The sequence below is a fragment of the Jaculus jaculus genome, chromosome 8 (genome assembly GCF_020740685.1).
Source record: "Jaculus jaculus isolate mJacJac1 chromosome 8, mJacJac1.mat.Y.cur, whole genome shotgun sequence".
Taxonomy (NCBI): Eukaryota; Metazoa; Chordata; class Mammalia; order Rodentia; family Dipodidae; genus Jaculus; species Jaculus jaculus.
The window spans coordinates 51,373,609-51,397,718 of NC_059109.1; the positions used below are offsets into that span (position 1 = coordinate 51,373,609).

At 38.2% G+C, this 24,110-nt stretch overlaps 1 protein-coding gene across 5 annotated transcripts in view; it reads right to left on the bottom strand.

The window, feature by feature from the left end:
- Positions 1 to 24,110, bottom strand: part of Mettl15 (methyltransferase like 15) — a 231,953-nt gene that overhangs the window by 39,220 nt on the left and 168,623 nt on the right. For 4 of the 5 annotated variants that reach the window (XM_045156889.1, XM_045156888.1, XM_004660845.2 and 1 more), the window contains exons 5-6: positions 10,070 to 10,261; positions 5,036 to 5,214 (exon numbers count right to left, since the gene is read on the bottom strand). In XM_045156889.1, coding sequence (XP_045012824.1) covers positions 5,036 to 5,214; positions 10,070 to 10,261 — 371 coding nt within the window. The remainder of the gene's footprint in view (positions 1 to 5,035; positions 5,215 to 10,069; positions 10,262 to 24,110) is intronic. The other variant, XM_045156891.1, reaches the window with a different exon arrangement.

Consider the following 24,110-nt stretch of genomic DNA (forward strand, 5'->3'; position numbering starts at 1 on the left):
ACAAGAAGTTTTAGAACACCAGACAAAACCTGGAAAGAACCTCTCCTCGCCATATCATAATTAAACCACCTAAAACAAAAACCAAAGAAAATATATTAAAAGCAGTTAGAGAACAAAGCAAGTCACCTACAAAAGCAAGCCCATCAGGATCACAGGAGATTATTCAACATAAACTTTAAAAGCCAGAAGGGCTTGGAATGATGTATTCCAAGTTCTGAAAGATAACAACTGTCAACCAAGATTACTTTATCCTGCAAAGCTATCTATCTAAATTCATGGAGAACTAAGGACATGCTACAACAAAAACAGGCTCAAGGAACTTATGACAACTAAGCCAGATCTACAGAAAATACTTGAAGGAATCCTTCATGTTGAAAAAAAAGCAAAACATACACAAGAGGGCATAGGAAAAAATAAACCATACTCCAATAATAGTTAAAACAACAAATACAGGGAAAACAGGAAGCACTACAAAATAAGAATGGTGAGAATAAATACATACCTTTCAATAATAACTCTTAATATCAGTGGCCTCAATGCCCCAATCAAAAGACATAGGCTTGAAGATTGGATTAAAAGGCAGTATCCTGCCAGTTGTTGCCTCCAAGAAACACATCTCTAATAAAAGATGGACACTGTCCTAGGGTGAAATGATGGAAAACAGTATTTCAAGCAAATGGGCCTAGGAAACAAGCAGGGGTTGCCATCATAATACCTTACAGGATAGACTTCACAGCAACATTAGTGAGGAAAGATAAAGAAGGTCATTTTATACTGATCAAAGGAACACTCCAACAAGAGGACATTACAATCCTAAATGTATATGCTCCTACCATGGGGGATCCTAATCTCTTCAAACAAACACTGTTAGACTTATGGACACAGATAACACCAAATACAATTGTAGTGGGCTATTTTAATGCCCCACTCTCATCAATTGACAGGTCATCCTGGCAAAAAATAAACAAAGAGACATCTGGATTAAATGATGTCATGGAACAAATGGCCTAACAAATATCTATAGAACACTCCATCCAAATGCTGCAGAATATACATTTTTTCTCAGCAGCACATGGGTCATTCTCGGAAGTAGACCATACATTTGTACACAAAGCAAATCTCAACAAATAAAAGAAAATTGAAATAATCCCCTGTATTCTACCTGACCACAATGGGATTAAGCTGCAAATTAGTAATAAGAAAAACTACAAAGCATACAGAAATTCCGGAAGACTAAACAGTACACTATTGTATGATGAATGGGTCACTGATGAAATAAAAAAGGAAATCAATAAATTGATAGGATCAATTGATGATGAGAAAATAACACAGCAAAACCTTTGGGACACAATGAAGGCAGTCCTAAGGGGGACATCTATAGCTCTAAGTGCCTATATTAAGAAATTGGAGAGTTCACAAGTAAAAAATTTAATGCTTCGCCTTAAGCCCTTGGAAAAAGAAGAACAAGGCAAACCAAAAATCAATAGACAGGAAGAAATAATAAAGATGAGGGTAGAAGACTTTTGGTTAGTACTTCAGTTTCTTTGTTTTATTTATTTATTTATTTTCTTGGTTTCATTTTGAAAGGTTACAATTTTTTTTTCTTTTCCAAAAAAATCATGTTTTCTTCTCCCCCCCACAAAAAAATCATTCTGTCATCAACAAAGCTGTGTTATTATGGACTGATGCTGAAGACATAAACAGGGATTCATAAAGAAACCACTGTTTTAATGTCATTTACTAAAATTGAAATTTATTACACATACACAAATGTTCTCACTATTACTGTAGTATTTGTCCTAGACCTAATGTGGCATTGCTTTTGTTGTTTGCTGCTGGTGGTGGTGTGCGTGCGTGCGTGCGTGCGTGCATGTGTGTGTAGTGCATGTGGTACTGAAGTCGACATGGAGAATCTTTCCAATTACTCTCTAGTTTATTTAGTGAGGCAGACTCTCACTTGGACCCAGAATGTCCAGTTAGTTCAATGTTGCTGGGATGAATATCCAAAGTAGACACAGTTTATGGGAGGAAGGAATTTTATTTCAAGCTTACAGATCTAGCGGAAATTCCATCAATGGCTGAAGAAGGTACCCTTTCAAAGATCTAAGCAGAGAGAACTACAGCAAGCAAAACACAAGCACCAACAAATAGGAACCAGCCAAAGTTTAGGCCTCTCTATACCTTTGCGCTGGAATCAGATCTGCCCCCTAATGACATGCCCCTCCCCGCATAGCAGGATTCTTTTGCCTGCTAGAGCTGAAACTACAAACTCAATTTCAATAAAACAGCTGAGTCTACGGGCCATACATTCAAACTACCATATAGAGCTGTGGATTCCACAAGTCTAGCTAGCCAACTTGTTTCAAGGATCCCTTATCTCTTCCTCCTGGGTGATGGGATTAACGGGGCTGCTATGTCCACCTGACATTTATGTGGGTGCTGAGGATCCAAACTCTTAACTCTTATGGTTGTGTTAGAAATACTTTATCCACTAAGCTACTGCCCCATCTCCATAATGTGCTCTTAATATCATAATCTTTCTGGAAAAAAATACTAAAATTGTTTCTATGGTACACCTTTATATAACTTTGACCTAATGTTACATTGTTATTTCTCCCATACTTATATATTAAAAGTCAGAGACAAAGAAGTCAATTTCTTAATGGCATTCTCCCAATCATGCCTAAGTTCATGGTTTTCTAAATTCTAGGTTAATTCTAAGTTTGTCATTAATTAAACTGTGATTGGAAACAAATCACTACTTTCCTTAGAGTCAGTTTCACAAGGTACCAGGTATGAGTCTTCAACAGAACAATCTCCAGGGTGTTCTTTAGTTGAAAGCTCTTTTTCAACAATAGATAAGTTTTGTATTTTAATAGAAGTAAATGATGTGATTTCTAACCGTTTTTCTTTCAAACATGTGAAACAGACAACATACATAATTAGTTAAAGAATAATGGAAAGGACAAAATGGATTTGAGCTAGTGAGCATGTAGTGAGAAGAAGGAAGGTATATAAGATATGTGAATCTATCACCTTCTAGCACAACAATTAAAGTCATTCGGAGGGAAAATCATGAAATATTTTATTTTTTATTTTGTTTTGGCTTTTAGAGGTAGGGTCTTACTCTAGCCCTGGCTGACCTGGAATTCACTATGAAGTCTCAGGGTGGCCTTGAACTCATGGCAATCCTCCTACCTCTGCCTCCCAAATGCTGGGATTACAGGCATGCACCACCACGCTCAGCAAAAATCATGGAATATTTTATCTTTACAAAACCAAAAAGAATTCTGCTCCAATATGTATAAAGGAATCTCAATGATAATTGGAAGGTTCCTGGAAGATCCAACTTAAAAAAACTGAGTTAGAAGGGCTGGGGATACAATGCAGTTAAGTTAGTATTATGCTTGTCTAGCATGCACAAAGTCCAGGGTTTCATCCCAAGCCTCCCATGCAACTAGGACTGCTGGTGCACGTTGGTAGAGGTAGGAGGATCAGAGGAAAAGAAGTCATCAAAGGTCATCCTGAGCTATATATGACAAGTTTGAGACCAGGCCAGCCTGAGCTACATAAGACCTTGTCTCAAAGACCAAAAAAAAAAAAAAGAAAAGTTCTTCATATATTATTATATTAAATAATATGCAGTATTATTTAATTATATCATGAAATAATTTTGATAAGACAGCTTAACGATCTGGATGCGTTTATAATTAAATTTCAGTCCATATAGTCCAAATCATATTATAATGGTTACCTAATATCAGATGCCTTATAAAATTGCTATACAAGGGGCTGGAGAGATGGCTGAGCGGTTAAGCGCTTGCCTGTGAAGCCTAAGGACCACGGTTCAAGGCTCGGTTCCTCAGGTCCCACGTTAGCCAGATGCACAAGGGGGCGCACGTGTCTGGAGTTTGTTTGCAGAGGCTGGAAGCCCTGGCGTGCCCATTCTCTCTCTCTCTCTATCTGTCTTTCTCTCTGTGTCTGTTGCTCTCAAATAAATAAATAAAAAATTTAAAAAAAATTGCTATACAAGTATTCCTAATTTCCACTTATCCACATAGCTTATTAAGAACCAACTCAAGAATCTTAATACAGCCAGGTACTAAAGGCACACACCTTTAATCCCAGCACTCGGAGGCAGACGTAGGAGTATCTCCATGAGTTTGAGGCCACCCTGAGACTACATAGTTAATTCCAGGTCAGCCTGGACCAGAGAGAGACCCTACCTTGAAGAAAAAAAAAATCTTAATACAGTTTTTTCTATATAAAAATGAACGGGTTTTAGATAGTTCAACATGATGAATAATTAATCACTGGAATTCTGTTAAATAACTGTAAGAGTTGTATTTTTACCTTGAAAAACTTTCATCCTGAACACAGCTGTGAAACAACTTTGGCTTCAAATAGAAAGCGTATAATAAAGCACCTCCTAGCTAGAGTCAGGTTCAAGAGGTTTATGGTAGTGAACAGCACAAAAGATGAAATGTTTCAATAATCCCCTTAGGCTGATTTAGCTAGCATCCACAGAGTCAAATAACCTATACATCATGTATCCTTGGTTAGCTGATTGTTTAGAATAGATGTATGAGTCACTGGATTTTATTTTAGCAGCTGGGCAATGCAATTCTCCTTTTGCCGAAAATATTAAAATACAGAAATGTGATAGCAAGTGGGGTGATGTCAAATCTTATATAGGATGCATATCAACCACTGTGGAGGGTAAGACACTCTTTTCCTTTGCCATTCCACACTTTACCTTAGTAGGCACAAATTATGAATTAATACATGTAAAAATTGTATCACACTAACCAGCCATGTACAGCATATAATTAAAACAATTGCGTGTGAGTTAGAGGCGTCAGAGGGAGAAAGCCTGCAAAGCTAAAGAAATCTGACATTAAAAGGAGTAGGCAAGACTCTATTCTGCATGATTTCAGGTACAAATGAATCCCTGTGGGACTCAAGGGAAGTGTATATATAATACATATTAATTCAGTCTTTCCCTGTAGTCACTTTCAAGAGTTAGTGAGGGTACCTGCAACAATGCTGGCAAGCTGCTGAGTTCTGGTGATAGGGTATATGCTGCGGGCCTGAACAATTGCTGAAGCAATTTTCTTGGCATGCTTTTCTTCTCCATATGCCCTTAGGATGGAAGCAAGTGCCTGTGGATCTAAAGCGTTCACAACATCGGCAGCAGTGGGCATGTCAGGGTACCTGTGCACAAGAAGAACTCATTAGTCCATGGACATCATTTTTATCAACAAGAACAGAAATGCCAGAGTACTGAGGTCATAAAATCTGAGGACACATGGTCTATGAGAAATTCTGAAATGTGATACAAATGGAACAGTTTCCATTGTACACATCCCACATTATGGCAAGAGGAGAGACTCATCAAGGACAAGGCAGCAGGAAGTCAAATAATTGTACTAACTTATAACTTCATTTATTATTTAAAAAATATTTTTATTTATTTTTTGCAAGCAGAGGAGAAAGAGAGAGAAGGGGGGAGGGAGGGAGGGAGGGAATATGAATGAGAATGGGTATGGAATGACCTCTTGCCACTAAAAACAAATTCCAGATATATGGCCTACTTTGTGTATCTGGATTTATGTGGGTACTGAGGAATCAAACCCAGGCCATCAGGCTTACAAGCAAGCCTCTTTAACAGCTGAGCCATCTTTCCAGCCCACCATTTTTTACTTCAATTCACAGAAAAGTTTTATTGATCCTATAGATTTCTCTAAAGCTAAAATAATGAATGAATGTTTACATTTAAATTATTAAAAGAAATTACTGCTTGAATTATTATTTTTGTTTTAGAATAGGAGACAGAAATCTTGACAATGATCTAAGAACAAGTCTAAATCTCAGGAGTGTAATCAATCTGTAGTAGAAAAAACACCTATTTGTGGGGAGAAAACTGAACTAGAAAGCTACACAAGAAGATACAACTGGTTAGTTTTCTTTCCCAAAATCTAAAACAACCTGAATGTTGTTTGAAATATGTTTAATAATATTAGCTTAGTCATTCATGATAAAGGTCAGCATGGATTAAAATGTGGAAACAAATGAACAGCATTGAACAAGCCTAAATTGTAACTTCAGATAGAGGATAAAAAGAAATCCCAACTTTCCATAAGGCTAAATTATAATAGCAGGAAACAGTATTTGCTCTCAGATATTCTAGTTTACTTTAGAGAAGTGGACCAACAAATTCTAACCAATGAGGAAAAGCTGACTTGACTTTAGAAACAGTCACCAGTAGTACATTTACTACTCCTTTGTCAGTGAAAGGCAATGTCCTTGGATCTTTGCCATTCATATATTTTGGGCTTAAATGACAAAATCACTGTGAGATGTTAGCTACCTATGAATTCATTTACCCATGCCACTGATCACTAGAATATACCTTGGTAATGATGATAAATGTAGACTTGATAGGATATAGTCTAGCTCTAAGACAATTTTAAGATTATGTAAAATACTAGTTAAAATTCTCATTCCTGGCATAAAATACCTGTCAAAAAACCAGTTTAGGTGAGGACAAGTTTATTTCAGCTTAGAGTAGATCTAGCTTACACTCCATCATGGTGGGGAAGGGACAGTGGCAAGAGTTTGAAAGAGCAGATAATATCCAGCACAATGAGGAAGCAGAAAGTGATGAACACTGCTCAGCCAGCTGTCTTTCTTAGTGTCCAGGACTCCAGCCCATGGGATGGTGCTGCTCTCATTTAAAGTGGGTCTTTCCCACCTAATTAACTTCATCAAGACAATCCTTCACAGATATGCCCATAGGCTAATTTACCTACACATTACCTCACAAGTGATTCTAGTCCAGTGAAATTGACAATAATATAAACCATCACAATGGCTAAACTTAATTTTTCATATCTTTGTACTCTTAAACAATAATATTAAAATGGCCCTTTGATTAAATGGATTTTATGGACAACATGCCTAATTTTATTTTACAATTATGTTAAAACTGAATAGTAGTGTAGATGTTTCTAGAAAACAAGGTATACATGGGGTTGGCAGACCACCAAACAGCTTTAGATTAAGTATTTATATGGTGAGCAGGTTAAAATGGTTGGAGAGATGGCTTAGCAGTTAAGGCATTTGCTTGCAAAGCCAAAGAATCTAGGTTCTACTCTCCAGGACCTCTGTATGGCAGATGCACAAGGGGGCCCACACATCTGGAGTTCATTTGTAGTGGCTGGGGGCGCTGGTGTGCTCTTTCTCTCTCACTCTTTCTCTCTCATTCTTTCTCTCTCTCTCTCTCTAAATAAATAAATAAATTTTTAAAAATTAATATCTGTTCCCCTAAAATATTAAGAAGGAGAGGGGAGTGGGGAAGGGGAAAAAGGGAGAGGAGAAGAGAGGAGAGAGAATGACACTGGGTGGGCTCTGGTGTTAACATTCCACACTTGTGATCCAAGCCTCTGGCCCTTGTCCAAATTTGTCAAAAAAACTGGAAAAAAAAAAACAAAAAAAAAAAAAAACAAAAAAAACCCTGGACACTGAGAAGAGAAGAGCAAGTTACTGAGGATTTATTAGTGTAAGACAGAAACAGGAGAAGGGGGGGGAGGCAGGGCACATGAATGCTCCCAAGCCCAGAGGACTCGCTTCCCACCCTCTCAGCACCTCTGCCACAGAAAACAGAATCTCTCTTACATGCAGCAAAGTCTCCCCCACATACAGAGCTCAGGAACTTAAGTGAATTAGGCACCCAATTACAATGAACCTTATTACCAGGTTCAGGCATACAGAAAGGACCCTGATTGGTTGATGAGTACAGGGGAAACACTAAGGAAGGTTCCGCCCATAGATGTTAAGTCCTAGAAAAGCTCAACAAGAATCAGGGAACTCTTCTGCTGCTCACTGCCATGTTGGATGAGACTGAATCGGACTGGACTTCTAGTTCTACCAGGGCAGAATGGCCTCTGTTTCTTGGGGCCTACCCCTAGCTGACTATATAAAAATGTACCTTGCTCCTAATCATTCAGTTTGTTCTTATCAGTTCTACAGGTCTCACTGACTTACAGTGACTAAACTCACAACAAAAATAAAATTATTAACACAGGCGCCAATTTATTAAGTCCTAATGAGGATTCTAACAGCTAATAGAACTAGACATTGAAATCCAAGAAGCTGTGACTTTTTCTCTACTTACACAAGAAAACAATATAATATAAAACCTTTTGTTGAAGTTGAGATCAGCACAGAATAAGTTACTTAAAAAAAAAATTTAAACCCGGTGTGGTGACAAAAGCCTTTAATCCCAGTACTCAGGAGGTAAAGGTAGGAGGATCGCCATGAGTTCAAGTCCACCCTGAGACTACAAAGTGAATTCCAGGTCAGCCTGAACCAGAGAGACCCTACCTCAAAAAACAAACACACAAAAACAAAAAACAAAAAACATTTTATTTATTTACTTGACAGTGAGAGAGAGAAAGAGGCGGGGTGAGGTGGGTGCACCAGGTTTTCTAGCCACTGCAAATGAACTCCAGATATATAGGCCACCTCTGGCTTTGGGTGGATACTGGGGAATCGAACTTGGGTCCTTAGGCTTTGCAGGAAAGCACCCTAACTGCTGAGCAATCTCTCCAGCTGATGCTACTATTTAAGACTCCAGCATTAAATGCCTCTTGTGTTTAGCTTCACCACAGGTGTATATTAATCCTCTAGGATCAGACAGACTATGGTTTTGTTTTCCCTGAATAACTTTCTCTATGATGACATTTGTATTAGCATCACACATCTTGCATTTCTGAATTTACTTTATCTAATTTCAGCTGTATCTTCTCTCCTATGCTGCATGCCTTACAGCCTATGCTATTTACCTGGAAGCCATTTGCTCAAATCTAATTTCATTCATTTAGCACTGCCTTAAGAGATTAAGCCTCAGGAGTGGTTTTATTGTGAAGTTCATGGAAGGGGACTTCAGGGATGCTGACACACATATGACAATTTGCAGGGAAATCATGATATTGTGAAGATGAACTCACCACTATGAACTGGAAGCTTTGTTCATGTATTTCAAAAACCATCTTCCCTAGCAAGATGGAAGAACAGAGCTTTGACATTTTATTGTTTCTGTACGGCCACAGCAATCTTCACATTGAAGAATATACCTGACCTTTACTCGGTTAGTCAGTGGTTGTTAAAGGATTTTTATTATTTTCTTTTATGATGTTACTTCTCATTCTATGAATGCCAATAAAGTGTGCCAAGGGCCCAAGACTTAGAAACAACAGGATTCTAGCAAACACAGGCCAAAGTCCAAGTTAGCAAGTCACAAGGACAGGAGGCTGTGTGTGAATAATGACCACAGGACAGAGTGATTTATGGTAGGACATAATATAATCAAGAAAAGCAGGGTTAAGTTTTGTACATTTAGATTTAGATTAAGTATTAACCTATGTTTTTAAAATTAATTCAGAGGAAAGGAAATTTTCTTGCATCTCTACAATGTAAGACTCTGTTGTGAAGCAGATGATGCACCTGTCTGACTAGTGGAGACCACACATAAGTATTCCTTCAGTGGGGAAGGATGCGGATGGGGCACAGATGGCATCACCTTCGCTTCTGTATCTGAGGAACACTGGAAGCTGCACTTGTGGAGGAGGGTTACCTAAAGTGACTACATGAGAGAGTGTACTAAAGTAACTGCTGACCTCCAGTTAGTGTCATTTGACAGCATTAGAATATAAATTAAATATGACTCCCCCTGCTTCTCACACTGACACAGACATACACAGAAATGAATTCATTATTCCAGCTTCATATTTATCCATATAAGTGGTAAAAGCCAATACTGTATCAGCTGAAAGGCACTGTCTAAACTTTTTCTGGAAAGACTATCATTATTTTCCTCTTAGAATTCTGAAGCCAAAGAAATACTAAAATCTGTAATGAGTAGTAAAGAGAACTGATTTATTATGTATAGGTAGTGTTAGATATAGGTGTATGCTGGGAATACTGCAGGCTTAAAGGAAATTAAATTTAGAGTGTTTTTGAGAAATTGATTTTTAGTTGTAAGGAGAAATGCTTTATCAATACTCACCTGCCACCATCCATCCTCATGTCCAAGGGCCCATCCTTCCGAAGGGAAAAACCTCTTTCAGGAGCATCAAGTTGCATGGAGGAACACCCAAGATCCAAAAGAACCCCATCCAAAGTCCCTGGCTGCACACCAGACTTCACTAACAAGGCTTCTGCCTTGCTGAACGGGCCTAGCATAGGTCGGATCTGGTTACTGTGGGAAAACCAAGGAGAAGTTGTATTAAAGTCATTCTTAAAACCTACAAGCAAAGAAATGGAGCATATTCCATCAAGAGATGCTCTAACCAACACTAGAACCAAATAATTGTTTAGTGCTATATAAAAACCAGCAATCTAGAAACTATATAGCTTTGGCTTCAAACCCTGAAGCTGACCTAATGTGATTTTATTCTTACTAATAAACTCAGTTAATTTCATATCTTTAAAAAAATATTTTTAACTGTTTAAGAGTGATAGAGAGAAAGAGGCAGATAAAGAGTGTGTGTGAGAGTGGGTATGCCAGAGCTTCCAGCCACTGCAAACAAACTCTATACACATGTGCCTCCACCTTATGTGGGTCCTGGGGAATGGAATTTGGGTCCTTTGGCTTTGTAGGCAAGTGCCTTCACCACTAAGCCAGTTCTCCAGTCCTAATTTCCTATCTTAAGGAAGGCAAATAATACATTCAAAATCAGAGAAATTTCTTTTGTCAGACAAGGCATTTCATTCTTAAATTTATGGGTAGGAAAAGGAAATACATGGTATTCTATGACTCAGTGGGTAAAAGTGGTTGCTCTGCAAGCTTGATGATCTGAGTAGGGATCCCCAAAGTCTACGCACAGCTGATGCTACAGCCAGTCCTGGAATCCAGAATGTTTATGGTGAGCACAGGAGGCAGAGACAGATGAATCCTAGAAAGCTCATGGCCCAGCCATCCCAGTGTATGCAATAGTGAACAACATGAGGCTGCCTCAGAAAAGGGGAAGGTGGGAACTGATATTCGAGATTGTCCTCTGACCTCCATATATGCAATGTAGCACATGTGCACCTGTTTTTACACATATGAACATATACACATACACAAAAATAAGTTTTAAGACAGAATTAATATAATGACTAAGCCAATTTAAATGCAATAGGTAATAAAACAGAAATAATATAAATAAAATGTACATATATGTAATTATTTTTCAGTTTTAAAAAAAGTACAAGGTATTTTCACATTTGACCACACAAATGGAACTGGGTATCCTGTTAAATGAAGAAAGTTAGGCACAGAAAGAGAAGTATTATATGGCACACCCATATGTGGAATTTTAAAAAGACAAAAAGAAGTGGATGGGACTATATGTTTGCTCCATTGCTGGGGTAAACTGGGAGAGGGAGTAAAGGAGGAAAATTGAACAAGGGGTGCCAAGTTGCAGTTAGATAGAAGCAAGTTCTCCTGTGCTACTGTATTGTAGATGTCTAACTAACAATATACTGCCATTTCAACATTATTTTTACCACAAAGAAATGATATTTAAGGAAACACCACCTTTTAACTTGATTTAAACATTACACAATATACGTATGTAAACAACATGATACTCCATTAATATGTGCAGTGTACCTATGTAATATTGTGTGTTATATATGCAATGCATGTGTAAACATCATGCTACCTCATTAATATGTTCAATTTGTCTGAATTTGTTAAAATGAACTTAAAAGCATAAATCAGGAAAAAAGATATGTTAAATATGTTCAATTTAACACTTTTAGTTTTCTACATGTTTATCATATACCTTAGGATAGGGGTGCTATGAAACTGTCATGTGAGGGATGAAACTATGATGAGAATAAGTGACTTCTGAAGAAGCATGTCAGTATTCAGCAGGAAGTATCAAAGGTGAATGGAGCATTCAGGATCAACAGACAGGAAAGCAGTTAAGATCACCTTCTTACTATTCTAATTTTCCTTCCTAAACAAAGTGAAATGCTGTCTCCAGGGTTCTTCAGAAGCCTTAAAGCAACTAGAACTCATTTTGGAAGGGGAATGAGAAAAGAAAAATTGGGCAACACTCTCCGGTTCTCAAGCCTTCATCTGGAGGGGAAGAGAATTAGTCTGTATTTCAGTTGTGTTAGGCAATTCACACTTATGACATTTACTTATGCCTAATTCACAGCTTACTAGTCACTTTTTTTCTCAAATTCTGATGGAGAATAATTTTCAGATTCACACACCAAATATTTACTGAATATTTGCTGCATACCAGTGATTATGCTATTTGGAAAAAAAGGGTACATAGAGAATAATACATCATACTTCTTGCACTTTGAAGTGAGAGGAAATACATGTATAAACAGTTTTACAGAAGCTAATGATAAAAAGATGAACAAAGTGCCCAGTTCTTAGGAATATGTATGCTTGTCCTAGTACTGGAAACCTAGAAGTAATAAAATATTGGGGTTGGAAAACAATTCATAAGTCATGTCTTCCAAGAACTGATACTTGAATCTTTCTCCAATTTAGCATTTCCTGCTGAGAATAGTCAGGGGAAATACAGTTATAATCTCCTCCTCTCCACCCATTGGCAAGGGAGTCCTATTTTTGGGCTATGGAGACAAACACCCAGATTCCCTCACGTGATGTTGGTGAGACTGAAGACATTTATTACTCACATCTACTCACAACTTTGGAGAAGAGACATAAAAGGCATACAAGGTCACAGGGAGGGTCACTCAGAGAGGGGATATGGGAAACAGGATATATGGTATTAAGAGGTGCCTCTGAGTTCCAACAGCAGAATATGACTGGTGTGTTTGAATGACTTCACAGCATCACAGGGAACTGGAGTTGCTAATTCAGGACAAGTAGGAAAAAAGGGACATTTGGTTAGGGAATCTTACTGCTTGAAAACAGTGGGGACAGGAACATGTGGTTAGGACATACAAGGAAATACACTGATATATTAAAGTGACTATACATATTTTCTCTAAATGACTTCACTTTTACTATGCAACAACTGTCCTACAGTTTAGTAATTTAATCCAATAGTTGTTGTCAATTTATGATTCTATGGGCAGCAATTAATTGTGCTACTTTTGAAAGCACACCAAGGCCCCACTTACTCCCTGGGACCTGGGTTACATGCTAAGAGCTGACAGGGGCAAAGACAATGACTTGCCCACACTCTCCCACATTGAACTGGCTGGCTCAGGTTTCTTTACACTAGTGTGGCACAAAATGTAGAGAGGAGTAAGTTAACAGCAATGAATGGACTCCTTCTTAAGTTTCTAAGTACTAGACAAAGCAAGTTAACAACTTAGTTCAGGGCTGTAGACACAGACTTCATGACTTTACTGAAAGAATAGCAATGGCATATTGAAAGTATGTATAGGGAAGAAAAGACTGATAAGGCTCATTGCACAAAAATTCACCCTACTATAGTTAGGAGTGGTTTTGAAACCAGAAAGAAAACAATTTGTTTTCCTTAATTTCAAAGATAACTTACTAAAGAGCTTTGAAATTGATATATTTAGGAAACAGTAGAAGTATGAATTTGTGTGAAACCTTCTTAAGACAATCATGTATGTTGTGTTTGCATAAGTAAAGAGAATAGTGAAGTAGGGCCGGAAGAAAGCTCAATTCACTAATGTACTTGCCACACAAGTACAAGAACCCCTGCACCCTTTACACATTCCATTGGTAAGCCTAGCACTAGGGACGAGGAGAGACAGGAGGATCCCTAGTATTAGCTGGCTAGCTAGTCTAGCTGAATTAGTGAGCTCCAGGTTCATAGACCCTGTCTTAAAGAATAAGGTGGGGCGTAATTAAGAAGGTATCTGATGCTGACTTCTGGCCTCCACATGCATTAGACATACATGTGTGCCCACACACGTGAACATGCATAAACACATGCATGCATACTAAATATAAACACAAATTAAATAGTAACATATAACAAATATGCCAACAGAAAAGTACAAGAAATCATAAGAAGGCAGTAAAGAGCCAGGCATAGTGGCCCATGACTTTAATCCCAACACTCAGGAGGCAGAGGTAGGAGGATCATGACGAGTTTGAGATCACCCAGAGACTATAGAGTGAACTCTAGGTCAACCTAGGCTACAGTGAGAACCTACTTTGAAAACAACAACCCCCCTCCCCAACAAAAAGAACGGCAGTAAAGAAAGAAAGCGAGTGGAACACAAAACAGGTTCAGCAACTGCAAATAGAAAATAAACAACAACAAAAAGTAGGTGTGATGTTGCATACCCTTAACCCCAGCACTCTGGAAGCAGAGGGCTGAGAAAATGGCTCAGTGGATAAAATAAGTTTGTTGGTGTGGTGGTTTGATTCAGGTGTTCCCCATAAACTTAGCTGATGGCAATTGGAAATTAAAGCCTCCTGGAGGTAGTATATTGTTAGAGGCAGGCTTATGGGTGTTATAGCCAGTTTCCCCATGTAACTGTTTGGTACACTCTCCTGTTGCTATTGTCCACATTTTGTTGGCCAGGGGGTGATGTCCACCCTCTGCTCTTGCCACTGTTTTCCCCTGCCATTGTGGAGCTTCCCCTGGAGCATGTAAGCCAAAATAAACCTCTTTTTTCCAACAAGCTGCTCTTAGTTGGGAGATTCCTACCAACCATGAGAACTTGACTGCAACAGTAAAGTGGTACAAGAAGTGGGGTTGCTGCTAGACACCTGGCTGTACAGCTTTAGTCTTATAGAGCTGATGTTCAAGAGGAATGTGGAAGGATTTGAAACCTTTGCCTAAGAGACAATTTGCAGTGCTGTAAGTACAGCTTGATGGATTATTCTGGTCAGAATTGAAAGACCTGAATGCAGTAAGAACTATGGACTGTGAGTTTGGCTTATGAGGGTAAGAAAGAGCTTTGCTTGGACTGGGCTAGCACTTTGTGTGAGGTTGCTGCTATGCCTGGATTCTGAGAAGTTGTGTAGGGATTCTTAATGTAGAAATGAACTGGTGTGAGCAGGGGGATATGGCACAGAAAGAAAAATCTCTGGTTGAACTGATGCCTGTTCAGCTGCAATTGAGAGATTATAACCTTTGAGACTGGGCCAGCTGACCTGCACTAGGGCAACATGAAGAATGTAGACTCTTTTGAAGGGGCCTGAGTGCTCAAGGAGTGTCCTGTTCTTCAAAGTCTGCTACACCCCCACCCACCTAACAAACTGGTACCCTACCTGGTAGTGTAGAGTATAAGAAATGCAGGAAAGGGAGAGGGTCATTGAGTTTGCAACATGGTCTTGTGTTTTGAAAATGGCCATGGGCAGCGTGAAGCTGGTTTTCTGGATGCCTACATGGAGACCTGACCACACACTCCTATACCTTGAATCACAGACCAACAAGCCTGTATATCAGGTCCTTGGGCCCCACAAGAGCTTCACAGGCTCCTTCCTTCTGAGCAGGCAGGCCCAATTACACCAGAAAAATAGTGGAAGCAAACATAAAAACATAAACTACTGGACACACTTCAAGGGTAGACTATAGCTTCCTCCTAAAATAACTAAGGCTCCTACACTGTGATGGGCAGACCACAGCATGAAAGGAATGCCATGAAAAATCAAATGCAAGTAAATCCAAGAAGATCAAGTCCTACAATGGATGTCTTTATTCAAAACATAGAAAAGACATTAGGATCAGAACCACAAAATGAAGGTATAAGCTGTGCAACCCTGACCAAGAAAATGGCAGACTTTGCAGAAAAGCAACAAAGGGGTGATAATTGTATGAATGCTGTCATTACTAGACCAGACCTAACAGGTAAGACCCTAGTAGGGGTCCAAAGACAGTTAAATTATTGGAAGGAGAGAAAAACAAAACAAAACAAAGCAAAGAGGACCTCAATAACCAGGTAGCTATGCTCAATGAAGCCATAAAGAAATGCAAGGATGAATTCCAGAAGCAACAAGAAAATCAGAAAATGATGTGAAAAGGGAACTTGAGTGAGGCATGGAAACTATACATAGAAAAGTAGTAGAAAATGCAAACTAAATTGAAGACCAAAACTCTATAGAAGCTCTCAAGAATAGAGTCAGCCATGTGGAAGATAGAAACTCAGAACTGGAAGACAAAACAAAATAAATAGTTCTAGAGTACAAAAGTTTCAATAAATTCAAAAATTTCTGTGAAAAAAAACATGAAGGAACTATGGGATACACCCAAACATTTGGATCATGGGAATACTGGAATGGGAAGAAATTCAGATCAAAGGCATGGAGAACTTATTCAACAAAATTACCAAAGAAAACTTTCCCAATCTCTCAACAGAAAGTCCCATCAAGGTACAAGAAGCTAACAGAACACCAAACAGACCAGACCAAAAGAAAAACTCTCCTAGACATATTGTCATTAATACTCTAAATATTGATACCAAAGAGAAAATCCTAAAAGCAGCTAGGGCAAAAAAAAAAAAAAAAAACAAATTACATTTAATTACATAAGAATTACTTCAGACTTCTCAAAGGAAAACCTGAAAGCCAGGAGGGACTGAAAGGGAACATTGCAAAGTCTAAGAACCTATGGCTCCTAACCCAAACTACTCTACCCAGAAAAAGTATCTGTCATAGTAGATGGTGAAAGAAAAACTTTCCATGATAAAACTCAGCTTTACAACTATAAGAACTCAAAGCCAAACCTGCAGAGGGTAGTTCAGAAAATTCTCCACACAGAAGAATCAAATAATCAACCTCAAGTGTCTACAAGAAACAGATCACAATAACCAAACTCAGAGAAGGCACAATAAACTACAAAGTCCAAGAAAACACCAAACCACATAAATGAACATGATATAGCAGGGATCAATTTAAACCTCGCAGTCATTACCCAAAATATTAATGGCCTTAATTCACCCATCAAGAGACATATGCTCACAGAATGGGTCAGAAAATTAGACCCCTCAATCTGTTGTCTCCAAGAAACCCACCTCACCATTAAAGACATACACCTCCGCAGGGTGAAAGGGCAGAAAATGATATTCCAAGCAAATAGGAATAAGAAACAAACAGACTTAGCTATAGTAATATCAGATAAAATAGACTTCAAACCAAAAAGTCAAGAAAGACAAAGAAGGCCACTTCCTTCTTATCAAGAGAACAATCAAACAAGAGGATATCACAATCATAAATATTTATGCACTAAACACAGGGGCACCACAATTCATAAAACAAAACCTACTTGACAATAAAACAGAAATAACCACCAACACCATCTTAGTCGGGGACTTCAATACTCCATTATCAGCAATAGATAGATCATCCAAACAGCAAATCAACAGGGAAATGAGACAGCTCAACAAAACCATATAACAATCAGACCTAATGGGCTGCTACAGAATATTCTGCCCCAAATCCACAGATTACACATTCTTCTTAACAAGCCCATGGAAACTTCTCTAATATGGATCATATACTGGGTCACAAAGAATGCCTCCATATGTTTAGGAAGATTGACATAATTTCCTGCATGACATTAGATTACAATGCTTTATTGCTAGAAATTAACAAAAGAAGCACCAGGAATGCCATTGGCTCCTAGAAACTGAACAACACACTTTTAAATAATAAATGGGTACTGGAAGAAATAAAAAAATGAAATTGTAAAATTTCTAGAAAAGAATGACAATGAGAACACATCATACCAAAACTTATGGGACACAGTGAGGGCAGTCCTCAGGGGAAAATTCATAGAACTAAATGACTTCATAACAAAGAAAGATCCCAAATCAATAAGCTAACCATCCACCTAAAGACACTGGAAAATAAAGATGAATCCAACTCAAAAATCTCCAGATAGAAAGAAATAATTAAGATTAGAGCAGAAATTAATGAAATGGAAACTAAGAAAACAATTAAGACAACTGATGAAATAAAGAGCTTTGAAAAAATAAACAAGATTGACAAAAGCGTGTCCAATTTGATCAAGCAAACAAAAGAGACACTTCAAATTAACAAAATTAGGAATGAAAAAGGAGAGATCACAACAGACATAAGTGAAATTGGGAGAATCAGCAGGAGTTATGTTAAAAACCTCTACTCCACAAAACTGGTTAATATCGAGGAAATGGATAAATTCCTGGACACTTACCAAAGCTAAACTTAGAGCAGATTAATGTCCTAAACAAACCTATCACACCCACTGAGATTGAAAAAGCAATCAAAAACCTCCCCAAAAAAGAAGAGTCCAGAACCAGATGGCTTTTCAGCTGAATTCTATCAAACCTTCATAGAAGATATGAAACCAATTTTTCTCAAACTATGCCACACAATTAGTGAACAGGGAAAGCTCCCCAACTCTTTCTATGAAGCTAATATCACCCTAATACCAAAACCAGGCAGAGATACCACAAAAAAACAAACAAACAAACAAACAAAAAAACAAAGAAAACTATAGGCCTATTTCCCTGATGAACCTAGATCCAATGATCCTGAGCAAAATCCTCAAAAACCGAATCCAACAACACATCAAAAGCATTGTTCACCTTGATCAAGTAGGCTTCATACCAGGAATGCAGGAGTGGTTTAACATATAGAAATCTGTCAATGTAATACACCACATAAATAAGCTTAAACAACAGAGGTACATGATCATTTCAATAGATGCAGAAAAGGCTTTTGACAAAATGTAATATCACTTCATGATCAAAACATTGGAGAGAATTGGCATGGATGGCTTATAACTCAACATAATAAAAGCTATATATAAAGCTCCTAAAGCCCAAATAATACTTAATGCAGAGAGTCAGAAGGAATTCCCATTGAAATCAAGAACAAGACAGAGGTGTCCACTCTCACTTCTGAATTTCAATATAGAAATGGAAGTCTTAGCTCAAGCAATAGGACAGGAGAAAGAAATAAAAGGGACTCAAATTGGAAATGGAGAAGTTAAGTTAGCTCTATTTGCAGACAACATGATTCTGTACATAAGAGGCCTGAGAGCCTCCATCTCAAAACCCTTAAAGGTGACTTAATTCCTTCAGCAAAGCAGCAGGATAAAAAAAGTCAATGCACAAAAGTCAGTAGCATTTCTATATGTACAGGACAAAGATAGAGAGAAAGAAATAAGTGACACTGTCCCATTTTAAATAGCAATGACAACAAAAAATACCTTGGAATTCTATTAACCAAGGATGTGAAAGACCTATATGATGAAAACATAACAACACTTAAGAAAGCCAGGTGTGGTGGTGCACGTCTTTAATCCCAGCACTTGGGAGGCAGAGGTAGGAAGATCACCACAAGTTCAAGGCCACCTTGAGACTATATAGTGAATTCCAGGTAAGCCTGGACTAGAGTGAAACCCTACCTTGAAAAACCAAACCAAACCAAACCAAAACAAAACAAAAAACCCCACTCAAAACAGAAAGTGAGTACAACTTGAGACAATGGAAAGACCTCCCATGTTCCCGGATAGGCAGAATTAACAATGTGAAAATGGCAATCCTACCAAAGGCAATATACATATTTAATGTAATACCAATAAAAATCCCAACATTTTTCTTCACAGAGATAGAAAAAATGATTTCAAAATTCATATGGAAAGGCAAAAGGCCTCGGATATACAAGCATATCTTCATCAAAACAAACACCTCTGGAGGTATCACCATACCTGATCAAAAGCTATATTACAAAACCCTAGTAATAAAAACATCATGGTACTGGCATAAAAACAGGAGCACAGACCAATGTAACAGAATTGAGGACCAGACTTTGGGCCAATTAACTACAGCTACTTAATATTTGACAAAGATCCTAACAGTATAGGCTGGAAAAAAGACAGCATCTTCAACAAATGGTGCTGAACAAACTGGATATCCATAGGCAGGAAATTGAAACTTGATCCACCCATCTCGAAATGAACAACAATTATGTCCAAATGGATCAAAGACATCAATATAAGACCAGAAACTTGGTTACTACTAGAAGAGAAAATAGGAGGAACTTTCCTTGATATAGGAATGGGAAAAGACTTCCTAAACAAGACCCCAGTAGCACAGGATCTTAAACAATCACTCAACCATTGGGATCTCATGAAGCTGAAAAGTTTCTTCACAGACAAACATACAATAAGCAGAGCCAATAGATTATGCACAGAATAGGAGAAAATATTTGCTGGCTATCCAACTGACAGAGGCCCAATTTCTACTAAGAACTCAAAAATGTAAACAATAAAAAGTACAACAGCCCACTTACAAAATGGGGCTTAATTTCTAGAATCTACAAAGAACTTGGATGCCTAAACAATAGAAAGTCAAACAACCCACTCACAAAATGGGGAAAAGAACTAGACAGGCAGTTCTCAGAGGAAGAAATACAAATGGCAAACACATGCTTAAGAAAATGTTCATCATTCCTAATCATCACGGAAATGCAAATTAAAACAACTATGAGATTATACCTCACCCCAGTAAGGACAGCAAACATTAAAAAAATTAAATGAAAATAAACGCTGGCAAGGATGTGGAGAAATACGAACCCTCATCCACTGTTGGTGGGAATGTAAGATGGTACAACCACTTTGGAAAGCAATATGGAGACTCCTAAAAAGGTTGACTATAGAGTTGCCAACAGACCCAGTTATTCCCTTACTGGGCATTTATTCCTAAATGCTCCATGCCTACATTCAGAGAGATTTGCTCAATCGTGTGTATAGCTGATCAATTAGTAATAACTAAGAGTTGTAATCGACCCTGATGTCCATCATTAGACAAATAGATACCAAGATGTGTTATATCTATATGACAGAATTCTAAACAGCAGTAAGGAAAAACGACACAATGAAATTTGAAGAAAAATGATTGAACCTGGAACAGATCATTCTCAGTGAACTCACCCAATGACAAAAAGATAATCGTTGTATAGTCTCACTCATCTATGGCTAACTTGAATCTACCTGAGATGCTGATATACTTAATAACCAGCTCGAGGACTGGACAGTAGGGTGGAAGGGGCAGGAGGGAGGGGTATGGGTGGGGCTGGGGGATACAGAACTGGACCCAAATGGCAATAGTACCATAAAATTCTATATCCTAAAAGACAGACTAAATGGTGGAACCTTCATCAGGCCCTTAGATAGAACACCAGAATCACAAGACCCTGGAGAGAGTATGATGAAGACTAACCTTAACCTTCTCCTGTTTCTCTCTCTCTCTCTCTCCCCTTTTCTTTCACTCATTCTCACTTGCTCTCCCTCTTCTCTCTATCTCTGTTATATTACCTATTCTTTTCCTTCCTTCTTTTCCTTGGTGCTGGCCTCTAACTTCCAGTACCAGCAGGAGGTTAACATCCACAATGAGCTGTAGATCAGAGACCTACAAGGTTTCCCAAAAGAAGATAGAGTTCTGTCAGAGTACTAGATGACCCACTAAAGGTTAGTGGTAAGACCCTACTGCTGAAGACACCATATGCTATTGGTATGCAACATGGAGTAACCTGGCTGGAATCTGGAATAGAGTCAGACCCCAGACAGTTAGTTCATCTAGTGCTGGAAGGTCTTACATGAGTGACTGAGGGAAAATGACCAACATCTGTCCAAGCAACTCTTGGACTAAGATATTCAGCAGCAAACAACCTGATGTGATGCTCACACAAGTGCAATAGTGGCCCACACCCATGGTGGGAAACCAACTGCTCTTGATTAGGCTGACTGATCTGTTCAGTGGAATGGAACCCCTAATGGAAGCCAGGAATCAAGTCAGAACCATTAAAAAAAAAAAAAAAAAAAAAAGAAAAAAGAGCCATCTCTCCATTATCAAGCTCCCACAACTTGTGGACTACAAGAAGGCCTCCATCTATTAAAATCTCTCTAAAACAAAACAACAAAAGAAAACAATGATTATCCTACTTATCTGGGACTAACTTCACTCTCCATTGGAGAATTTGCTTCTCTTTCTCAGATGGACGTAGGTCCTAAGGAGAGAACCAGCCCATCACACCTCAGAAAGGCCCCAGTGGAAACTAAGAGTAATTGGGGAAATGAGCAAGAGTGCTGCTTCCTTGGTTAACCTGGTACCAGCAAAAGGGTGAAGGAGAAGGGCACAGAAAATACTCAACTCCTACCAAACCAGATATCCAGAAACACAGAGGCTCCCAAGACATCATCACTAAATCAGACCTAAAATGAACCCAACATGGCTCAGGGAAATTTATGGAAGAGGGAGCAGAAAGAATGTTAGAGACACACATTGGGTCATTATGCACAGAGACACTGCCTCTTACCCATAACTGATGATCCATATTTCCCAACAAGAAGGGTCCCTGTGGAGTGGGGAGGACAGGGAAGAGCCTAACAATCATACCAACATGACTATATGCATAACTAATAATAAAAAAGAAAGGTGAAATATAGTTCTAAAATAACAAGGAATTTAAACTTAAAATGATAAAGCCTCCCATGGAGAAAAAGACCTGCACAGGGGGTCCTACCATGTATTCTTCCAAATATTTGAATATTTAGTTATTTAAGTAACTCCAATATTACATAAACAGAATAGATTGATATTATAATAAATTCTTCCAGAGAATAAAAACAGGAAGCGATTTCAATCCAAACCACAAAGTATCCCTATCTAAAACTTTCACCTTCCAAATTAGTTTCCATGAATTTAGCCTTTAAATAATCATCATAAATTCAGAACAGAATTCCCAAGTGACTATATTAGTTATTTATATGGTGTTCAAGAATCACAATGTGAACACTGATAGTTGTCAGTGCATGGCATGGCTTAAACAGGATGTCTGGATTACTGTCTAGAATCTGGTCAGAAGGGTTTAGATGAGTTAATTGAGTGGTTCTGATCATGAGTAAATATCAAAATCATGTGGGGAATATTGATAAATTTTGTATATTTCACCACCAGCTCAGTGAATTAGCATGAAGACAGACAAGTTGGGTATGTAGGGATTTTCCTGAGGGGTTCTCATTCACAGTCACTTTAAGGAACAATCACTTCAGGCATTTCTACCAAGAATGGTAACCTCTTGAGGCTGAAATAATCTGTAGAAAATTCAGCATTCACATTCACAACCACATGAAGAAAATGGATGGAAACATTAAACACTTATTATTATGGTAAAAGATGATGCTTATTACAGAACTCAATGGATGGAAGATGGAAGAATGTTGAGATTGGGAAGTAGGTGTAGATGCCACAAACCTTAGAGAAGAAACTCTACTTACTAGGAGCGGACAGAAAGGTTTCTGGCATGGAAGAATGGGCACTGCCTGTCAGTAAGCATTTACTGGTTCAGTTGTGATTACCAGGACACCTCAACACATTCGTAGTCTAATCTCTGCTCATGGGTGGACTTTAAAGGCACCTTTCTTAAGCCCTAGGGAAATTACTACCCTTGTCTGGATAAATGGATATATAATGCCCACTAAACTGTCCTCTTCATACTTGTTTATGACAACATATTAATGATATTGTCTTCTTTGGTTCAAGAAAGTTCTTTGTTTCAAATGTTGGTGACCACTGGAGAGACTCAAAACTCAGAAAAGTGCTGAGAAGTGATAGCAGAGTGTTCAGCCCTAAATGAGATGTCTATATCACACCCTCCAAGTCTCCGGGACTGTTATGGAAGAGGCGATGGAAAGAATGTAAGAGCCAAAAGAGGTGGGGGTGCTTACAATAGTCTTCTTGACACAAAATGGCACTGATATTCATGATTACATAGCACCTCACATTACCTACATAAGACATGAGTAATAGGAGCAAATAGAATGATGACTTCAAAACAGAAGAGATACTAATTAGAAAGAAGGGGGGATTCAGTGGAAGGGGGTTTGGGAGAAGGCTATGGGAGGATAGTGGAAGGGGATTATATCATCATGGTATATTGTCTATATGTATGGAGGTTTTCAATAAAAAACTTTTTAAAAAGGCACCTTAAATTGAATTTAAATAAGGAAAATAAATCACTACACACAGCCATATATTTAAATATGATAGAGCAATCTATCATAGAATTACTTTTCAAATAAAGAGTTCATAGATTAGCTCGAAGTTATAGCTCATGAAATCTGGGACTTGAATTTTGAAATATACATATTTTT